General features: G+C 48.7%; 1 protein-coding gene across 1 annotated transcript; it reads left to right on the top strand.

Annotated features, from left to right (window-relative positions):
- Positions 1 to 667: 667 nt before the first annotated feature.
- On the top strand, positions 668 to 10,132 carry LOC114609548 (inactive 2'-5' oligoadenylate synthetase 1C-like). The gene is made up of 6 exons (XM_028753898.1): positions 668 to 814; positions 1,766 to 2,054; positions 4,787 to 4,983; positions 7,660 to 7,895; positions 8,557 to 8,717; positions 10,038 to 10,132. Exons 1-6 carry the CDS (start codon positions 668 to 670, stop codon positions 10,130 to 10,132), a joined length of 1,125 nt encoding a protein of 374 aa, XP_028609731.1.
- Positions 10,133 to 10,143: the final 11 nt, after the last annotated feature.

The raw sequence follows: 10,143 nt of genomic DNA, 5'->3' as shown, positions 1-10,143 counted from the left end.
ATATCCAGCATGGACCAGTCACCTGGAACAAACCCAGCACAGCTGTGCTGAAACTGGTGCCTGCCATCTTCTGGATTTCACTCATTTGCTCTTCATGTTTTACTGAAGTCTGTGTGTGTGTGTGTGTGTGTGTGTGTGTGTGTATGTGTGTGTGTCTGTGTATGTGTCTGTGCATGTTCTATTGTTAACAATCTAGCAGACTATCAAAGGATGTTTCTTTAGTAACAGTTCAAGGTCAAGAAGGAAGAACAACAGAATCTATGTTTAGGATGCTATTTGCCTACTGGTCCACAGCCTGCTGTGATGAGGGTTTGACAATCCAAAGAAATGCCTGCAGGAAAACACCCCAGAGTGTCAGGGAGCCCAGGAGCCAGAGGTGACAGGTGCAGAGATCTGATTTGCATAACCCCGCCCTTCCAGGAAAAGAGGAACCAGCTATGGTTATAAGCAGCAGCTGACTCCTGAGGCAAGGCTGCAGTTAGCACACATTCCTGGCCTCAGGATGGCAATGGATGAAAGCAGCACTCCTATGGACGTCAGCACTCCTGTGGATGTCAGCACTCCTGTGGATGTCAGCACTCCTGTGGATGTCAGCACTCCTGTGGATGTCAGCACTCCTGTGGATGTCAGGACTCCTGTGGATCTCGGCAACATTTTGCCTTGGGAGATGGACAAGTTCATAGAGGATCAACTCCTGCCCGACTCTACATTTCTTACTGAGATCAGAGCAGACATTGACGTCATAAGTGCTTTTCTGAAGGAGAGATGCTTCCAAGGTGCTGCCCATCGTGTGAGGGTCTCCAGGGTTGTGATGGTGAGTCCCATTAGCCTGAGTTGACCAGGATGGGGTGGGAGAGGATTCTCAGAAGCCAGACTGCAGTTCTTAGAGGAGAGTGAGTTACCTCCCTGCTCTGTGCCCAGTGTCCTCATGTACACCCCAGCTATGGCACAGGGCAGAGAACAGAACAAAGACCCCACCAGCTGGATGACTGGACTGATTCATTGCCCGAGTTTCCATCTGTCAAATGGGGCTATACAACAACAGTCCCTACCTCCGTCACTGTGAAGGCTGCAGAAATGTTATTTTGTAAAGTCCACTCACTTATGTCAGGGGTGGGAGTGTGTTAGTGATTGTGCTCAGCATTTTATTTAGGGAGGATCTCTGCTTATCACTTATTATTTTCTCACATTTTTCCTTTTTGTAAATTCAATTTTCTTAAATTTAACATTTGCCCTGTGGTCATTTATCATTGTTACAGACTTTCTTCCGGGACTGATGTTAGACATGGTCTATTCCTTTTAATACTCTAACAAGGGGGATCGTGACAACTGATCAATATGTCTGTGGCAATTTACTCAGTCTCCTCTGACCAAGTACCAGCCTACCACTTTGTACTTGAACCTGACCTGCCTCAGAGAGTCCTGAGTCCTCTCTCTCTCTCTCTCTCTCTCTCTCTCTCTCTCTCTCTCTCACACACACACACACACACACAAACATACACACTTCTCTTTAGAAATAGATAAAACAAGGGTGTTCATCATTCTGAGTCTGGCTTATCTCCTTCATCACAAGGAGATCCTGAACTCTCTATTTTCCTACAGAGATGCCAATTTCATACTTCGGTGCTGAATAAAATTCCACTGCACATGCGTCAGCTTTCTCCATCCAAGAATCACTCTTGGTGATGGACTCCTACTCTGTTCACATCTGGATTGCCCAGCATGGCTCTCCCTGCCCCTTGTCATCCTCATCCTTGTCTTTTAGGGTGGCTCCTACGACGAACACACTGCACTCAAGGGCAGGTCAGAGGCCAACATGGTGGTGTTCTTTAACAATCTCACCCGCTTTGAGGATCAGTTAAAGTGGCGTGGAGAGTTCCTTGAGGAAATTCCGAAACACCTGTGCCAGTTGCAGCAAGAGAGACATCTTAAAGGGAAGTTTGAGATCCAGAACTCAGAACAGCCGAACTCCAGGTCTCTGAGCTTCAAGCTGAGCTCCCCTGAGCTCCAGCAGGAGATGGAATTTGATGTGCAGCCAGCCTATGATGTCCTGCGTAAGTCAGGCAGCAGCAGCCTCAGCCTGCTCTTCCTCATGCCTGAATCCTCTCTTCTATTTCTCTGTGTCTGTCTCTGTGTCTGTCTCTGTCTCTGTCTGTCTCTCTTTTTCTCTCTCGCTCTCGCTCTCACTCTCTCCCTCTCTTGCTCTCTCTTTCTCTGTGTGTGTGTGAGAGAGTGTTGGGGGGAGTATGTTCATGTGTGTGCAGACCTCTGTGCACGTGTTTGCATGTGTTGGTAGTAGCCAGAGGCCAGCTTTGGATGTCTGTTACTTAGGAGCCTATTTTAGTTGAGAGGTTGACCTGGAGTTTGCTGCCCTACCTTCGTGGCTCTTGCAGTAAGGAGCTGGGGTCAGGTGTGGTATGTGCTCTGATGGAGCTGAACCCACAATCTCTGGTACCTGGAGCCTCTGCATGTCTATAAGGTACAGTACAGGGCTGGGGAGAGGGGTTGTGTATTCTAGAAGTGTCTGTAGGTTATGAGTCTCCAGCTGTAAACAATTATACTCAGATGTACTCTGGACACACTTGGGATTCCTCTCCCACCGGCTACAGTCCAGGCAAGTTTGTTTTCTTGTTTGTTTTGAGAAAGGTGAAAGGGCCAGTTTCATGTCATCCTATCTAGTCAGACAGCCTGAGGGACTCTCCTGTCTCTACCTCCCCAGCACTGTGATGTCGGTGTGGACCCTCATGCCCCTCAACCACAGCTTTTAATGGGGATGCTCAGTATCTGATTTGGGGTACTTGTACTTCTCTGAGAAGCCCTTTACCCACAGAGCCATCTGCCCAGCCCCAGGGGCATCCAGAAAATGCCCTCATGGTGAACAGCTCTCTACATGACTGAGATTGGGAACTGTGTGTTTCTAAAACTGGACAAGAGTTATAGCTAAAAATTAACATCTGTTTCATCTTCTATCAAAGAATGAGAAACCTCAGACCTATAAGGATGCCTAGGCTTCTGCGGATGGGTGGCGGGGTGCTGGATACAGAAATTCCCAAAGAATTCTTCTCCCCTCTAGACAACTAGACACCCAGCAAACACACCACAAAATCCCACATGCACACGTGTTATGTAATTGCACACTGATGAATCTCTATATTAAGTTCTCTCACACTACACTTGACTGACACACAGTGGGTCTCCAAAACTGCGAATTTTCCAATCTGCCCAAGAAGACCAGGAACACCTATGAAAGACCAGTATTTGGGAGCTTGGAGAATTCTTCTGGTTTTATAGTTCAGAGATACAGCACCCCCTGTTGGCCACTGTGTGAACTGCTGCTATTTACTTAGAGACAGGGCCACTAGCCCTTGGCTTAGGAGAGCCATGGAAACAGTCCAGAGTCTCAGGCAGCAGGGACTGAGAGGGCCAGCCTGGGAGTAGGACCAGGGCAGCCTGCTGTGGGAAGCTGCAAGAGTCTTAGAACCCTGCTCAGTGGAGGGGGCTCAGAGGGGTGACCCAGAAATGAGCTGGGAGGGGGCTCCCCCAGAAGCCTGAGTTGCTCATGGACTTACCCAGCTTGTGACAGCTTTCCAGTGGGACAGGAAGTCTATTGTAGAAGGATTGCCTTGGGAATGCTTGTGTGGATGACATCAAGAGGAACACAGCCCTAACCCAGGTGACTGAGCAAATGAGACCTTCTGTGTGCTGGGTCCTGAAACAGTAACTAAGCCCTTGAGAACTTCCTGGATCACTGAGGGAATAGACTTGTTCCAAGCTCCATCAGTGAGTGATTTGGGTCTGTGCCAGCATCAAAGCCTGATGCCTGACTGTGTGGCCTGCTGCAACCATGGCTACACACCTGCAGATACCAAAAGTGAAACCTAATGCCTGGATAGTCTGTTCAAATGTTCAAACACATCTGCACATAGCCATAGACACATCAGTTTCATAGTATGCTCCCTGTCACTGTAAAAGATCACAGGACACACAGACACCACCACCACCACCACCACCACCACCACGATCATATCCTGAAGCTTTCAGGAACTGGACAACCAAATCTACATAACACTAATTTAGGCACTACAGAGATTGGTGCACTGCAAACATACAGTCCCTGGGGAGACAGTGTGGTGGATAAGGGTGATTGCTGCACAAGCATGAGGAGCTGAGTTCAAATCCCCAACGCCTACCTAAGCTTAGGAAGTGCCATACATTGACCTGTATCCCTAGAACTATGGGGACAGAGACAGGAGAATCTCTGGGGCCTGATGGATGCCAGTCAAGCTCCATGTTCACAGAGAGACCCTGCTGCAAAGGGAAGGGGTGACAAACTATAAACGAAGACACCCCATATCCTCTTGTGGTCTCTGTATATGTGTGTTTGCCCTATCCATGCACACACAATCCACCCATCATTTCAATATAGCACAGAGACTGTATGCACAAGATAGACAACTGAGGTAGAGTGCTCCAGGGTACGCCAGCACACAGTTGGCCATTATCAGATGACCGTGTAGCTCTCTTGTGAGTGACCACAGTGTGCTGTTTCCTCCAGGCCTGGGAGTAAGGCATCCTACTAGGAGCAGTTGGTGACACAGACTCTCCAGGACCAATTCATGTACACAGTCCAGAGGTGTGGTGGGCTCACGTGTCTAAGGGGAGTGATCCTTGCTGTGGACAAATTCTACCCTGTTCACTGAACCCCATAGAGAGTGAGTGAGACCCTAGAGAGAAGGAAGATCCTCAGAGCAGGGATGAGTCTGAACATGAGATACTTTCTTTATAGATGAACTGAGAGACAACAAGCACCCTGAACCCCAGTTGTACTACCAAATCTACACCCAACTCATCCATGAGTGCACCACCCTGGAGAAGGAGGGTGACTTCTCCATCTGCTTCATAGAGCTCCAGCAAAACTTCCTGGAGTACCGCACACCGAAGCTGAAGAATCTCATTCATCTGGTCAAGCACTGGTATCAACTGGTAAGGCATCTGACCCTGACACTCTGGACCCTATGTGTAGAGACTGTGGCTACAGGTCCGAGAAGAGGTCTATTCTAGCTTGCTGTCTATTGACATGATAGCCTTATCACATGACCAACAGTGCCCTGGGAAGGAAAGGTCTGTCTTGGCTACACATCCCAGTGACAGCACATCTCTGAGGGAAGTCAGCACAGTGACTGAAGCAGAGAGCAGGGAGGAATTCTGCTCACTGCCTTCATCTCCATGGCTCAGTCAGATTGCTTTATTATACAGTGCAGACGCTCAGGCATGCCACCAACCACATCCATCACTGATCAGGATCGTGTCCCCACAGACTGCCCTGAACCAGACTGATTGAGGGATTGTCTTGATGAAGGCTGCCTCCTGCTCAATGACCCTAGCTTCTGTCTAGTTGGCAAAAACTCACCTTCACAAATAACCCACTTTCAAATGGATGCTCTCACACATACACACCACTCTTGAAACATAACCTTTCATTTCTTGACTTTTGGGAAAGACATCATTTCAGTATCTTGCCATAAAACACAATCTAGAGTTAGGAATCTAAAAGGTTTTATTTTTTGTTTTTGTTGTTTTGTGTTTTTGTTTTTGTTTTTTTGTTTCCTTTTTTGTTTGGTGGTTTCTTTTTTTGTTGTTTTGAAATTTCAATACATAACAAGATTAGTCTCTCAAGATGCACTTACATAAAATTTACAACACTAATTAAATTCAACCTTCCTTCAAGGAGTCACTGTCACAATCAGATCAAAAAACAACAAAACCCCAACAGAGCCAAAACCTCAGTATCTGAATCTGAGACTCACAGTTCTCTGAGCTTCTCTGGCTCCGTCATCCACAGCACACACAGCTGGTCTCAGGCTCAGGTCAGCTCTGTTCTCACATTGCTCTGTTCCTAGTACTCATCTCCTGCTCAGGATGATTCCAGTGCCTCGGGGTCACAACTGTAGTTGAGTAGTTGAGGCTGTAATTTCACCAATGGCTTCTCCTGGCCTCTCCCAGTGCCAGGCCTCAACTGCTCTCCATGACCCCTACAGACCTGCAGGTTTCATGTTAGCAAACCTTACCACCTGGGAGATTTCTCTGCAGTTCCAGATGTGACCTGCAAGCTGGAGATGCAGCCTTGGGACCACAGCTGCCATTTGATGACCGTAAGGAAACTCTTTTCAGATGGCTCAGCCCCCATGATGCATGTCTCTTCTTCATCAGAACTAACCTCAGCTGCAGCTGATGAGAAACGCCCGATTCTTCATGCACCACTATTCCACATCTGCTGTTTCATTTGTGTCTCTGCATGTCTACTTCCTTCGTCACCAAACCCCTCACGTCATTTTCTATGCCTTCGATTTTCCTGTCCTTTCCAGATATTATCTCTTTCAGTGGGTGATTTTTCAGTATTATTTCTGGACTACTTTTTAAATGTATATGTGGTGTTTGTGTGTGTGTACCTGTAGAGGGGCACCCCGATAATAAAGTCTGCTTCCCTAACTGGTTCTTGATTTGGTCAATAAAGAAGGTGGGAACCAATTGCTGGGCAAAGGTTACAGGTGGTACTTCCATGGAGATAAAAGAGATGAGAGGAAAGAGAAAGGTCTTTCTGGCTAGGCTTTGGAACGGGAAGCACACAACAACCAGGTAAGATCTTGGGCTAGCTAAAACTGGCTGCCTCGTCTTGTGGTGGGTAGCTGATCTAGGCTGGCTGTTAAGGTTAAGGCTGGAGATTCTGCACCCAGCCATTGTTATCTGGCAATATTAAAGACAATAAAGCTGTCTAAGTGTTCTTCTTCTGAAGATCAGAGTTGGACAGAAAGAGAGAAGTCATGTCCTTGATGGCTGGGAGGGGCTGGGAGCACCATTGCTATACTGGGAAAGAATGTAGCTGGCCATTGGCAAAGGTAATCAGGGAAGACCAGACAAATTGGGAGTAGGGCCAGCTGCAGCTGATCTCCGAACTAAGCAGGAAGCAGAGCCATAGTCCTGGGAAGGGAAGAAGTGTGTTTTTAAAATTACACACAGCATGTACCTGTTAATGGGAGCACATGTCTTTGTGTGTGCTTGTGTGTGCATAAGGATGTGAAGGTCAGAGCATGAGGGCTGGTCCTCAGTCACGCCCAGCCTTGTGTAATCAGTCAGGGTCTCACACATGACACTCAGTGTGCTGGATCAGCAGGTCTATAGAGTCCTGAGCCCCTGGAAGCCCCACCTCCAGCCCTTTGAGCTAGGATTATGGATCAGCATCCTCAAGAGCCTGACACTCATGTAGATGCTGGGGTCTCACCTCTAGTTCTCACCCCTGCACAGGGAGGGAGACACTTCACCCCTGAGCCATCTCCCTGGCCCCTTCCATGATACTTCAGAGACCATGAGAAACTTCCATAGTGAGCACTTTTTATGTCCTGCCCCCACCCTCACTCCTAGCTGTCACTCATGGTGTCTTGATTCCTCCTGTGCCTGCTAGTGAATGCTATCTTGGTGGCGCACACAGGGTCCATCTGAACTAATCAGCTCTTGGTTATAACACAGGATGGGCCAGAGACTGAATTTAAATGACTGGGAGTGAAATGACATCATCAGGTGGCAGCTGAATTGAGCCTGTGTGAAGTGGCCCCCACATAACAGCTGAGAGCCCCGTTTTTCTCATTGCCTTTCTCTTCTCAGTGTAAGGAGAAGCTGGGGAAATCGCTGCCCCCACAGTATGCCCTGGAGCTGCTCACAGTCTATGTCTGGGAAAATTCGAAAGAAGATTATCATGAAACAGCCACAGCCAAGAGATTCCGGACCATCTTAGAACTGATCATAGATTACCAGCTTCTTTCAATCTACTGGACATGGTATTATGACTTTCATCCTCAAGAGGTCTCTGACTACCTGAACAGACAGATCCAAAGAGACAGGTAGGTTATCCCAGCGCGGCTCTGCTCCCTGTGGGTGTCAGGCTGCAATCCTGTGGAAAGGGGGAGGTGGGAGATCTGAGTCACTGCAGCATCTCCTGCACTGCACCTGGCTGACATGAGGCCCTAATGCCCTGGGAGCTGGGCAGAGGGGTGGGATGGTGTTTATCTTGTCTGTGATGAGAACACCAAGGCTCTGACATTGTCCAGACCCAAAACAGCAAAGGAAGGTAGGACATGGAATGGGAACTGAGATCATCCAACAGTTACAGAATCATAAGCGTTGTGAGGCACCAAAGACCAGAGATGGACCAATTACCTGTAAATAATAGAGTGCTTTGTCACCCTAGGGAGTCACATGTCTTCATTCTGTGTTTTTTCAGTTTTCCCATGAGACTGGCTGGTCCAACTCTCCACATCACACAGATCAGAGAACCTGAGGGAGCTGCCCCAGGACACACAGCTACTAAAGGGTAGATTGGAACCCAGGCCTTCCAGGTCATACCCAAGGATCCCTCCAGTCTTGCTGTATGTTGTGAGGCAGGGAGTCTGGCCAAACTTTAGATAGGGATGCTCTGCTGGGCTCCTCCTCTGTCCCTTTGAAGTGATACCTGAGATACCGGCCAGCTGCTCAATTCCCTCCCTGAATGTTGCTCTGCAGAAGGCCTGTGATCCTGGACCCAACAGACCCAACAAGGAATGTGGCTGGTTCAAACTTAGAGGGCTGGGACCTTCTGGAAGACGAAGCAGTGTGCTGGATGGGTTTCCCTTGTTTTGAGTACCCTGATGCGTCCTTTGTGTCCACCTGGGATTTATCGATGAGATGCCACCCTGTCCCCTTGCACACAGCTTTGATGACTCCATCTGCTTGGAGAATATTCTCACCGAGATGTGATCTTCTTCTAAAGATCTCCACAGTCTTGTGGAGGCCAGCTGCTTGCCTTCTATTACAACCATTTTTGTCACATTTTGTCATATTATGGGCTGGCGGGAAGGCTCGGTGTGTAAAGATACTGACAACACTGAAGCCCTGGGTTTGATCCCTAGAACCCATATGGGAGAAGGAGAAAAACAAATCCTCCAAGTTGTCCTGTCGCCATCTTCTCTGTGCTGTTACACATCTGGACCTGTACACACACATATTCACAGAAACTCACACAATACACACTCATGCACACATCTACACAAACTCACTCACACATACACACAAACATACATTCACACAGAACACACACTGAGACACTCATACACACACTGACACACATGGAGAGAGTGTAAAGGACATTGAGAACTAAGGTTGCTGGCTCAAGGACTCTCACCTAGTGATTGGTGGGGCTTGGATCCCATGGACTCTGAAGCCACTGTCAGGTCCATGAAGCAGCCTGTCTTCCCTGTCTCATTGTCACGTGACCAATGGGACTCAGCAGGGCTGTGTCACAGCCACAGAGGCACAGAGGGACCTACACTTGGACGTCTCCCCTCCCAGGTCAGGTTCTGCCTGATGCTAGGGAAGTGATGATGTCACGTGTGACCTCAGGGTGGGCATGAACATGAGTGCAGGGATGTGGGAAAGAAACCTCAGGAGGTCAGGAAGGAAGTGAGAGGGGACCTGGAGGGAGGCAGCTGTGGGAACAGTGGCCTGTAGTGCTGTCCTGCAGCAGAGAGGTGGCGAGGCCATGTCTCCCCTTTGGCAGATCTGTTATTGAAGAAGGGGACTGTAGGTGGGGCTATATGTACCCTCAGTGGGCATAGTCATGAAGGTGTCCTGATGGTCATTTTTCCAACCCCTGTGTGTGCTGTCCCTTTTTCTGAGGACCTCCAGCTGGCCAGTCATGGTACCCACCCTCATGGCTGGTTTGCATCCCCCTCCTGGAAGCAATGCAGGCTCCTGACATGATTGTATGCTTTTCATTGCAGGTAGAGAATCCTAGATGTGTCGTCTTGTGAACACCAAGCACTTGGTCAGGAGGCTCTGGAGTCAGAGGCCTGTGCTCCTCTGATGCAAGACCTTGACCCAGAGAGGACAGGATGCTGCTCTAGGCTCCAGTGAGGGGCATCCAGCCTGTGACCCGACTACAGGCTTCTGATCCCTGCCGGCCCATGGACACCATCCTCACAGCCTGTGTCATCTGCCTTATCCTCCAGCAGTGCTCTCTGGGAGTCAGACTCTGAAGGATCGAGAACTCAAGCTTGACGTCCATCTCTCCAGCTGTTGGGAAGCTCCATCTGACACTGCCTGATCAGCAATAAG

Source organism: Grammomys surdaster, unplaced genomic scaffold, assembly GCF_004785775.1.
Source record: "Grammomys surdaster isolate TR1022 unplaced genomic scaffold, NIH_TR_1.0 125976, whole genome shotgun sequence".
In the NCBI taxonomy this organism is placed as follows: domain Eukaryota; kingdom Metazoa; phylum Chordata; class Mammalia; order Rodentia; family Muridae; genus Grammomys; species Grammomys surdaster.
The sequence above is the reverse complement of the archived record's forward strand: the minus strand, read 5'-3'. Positions and strand labels throughout refer to the sequence as shown.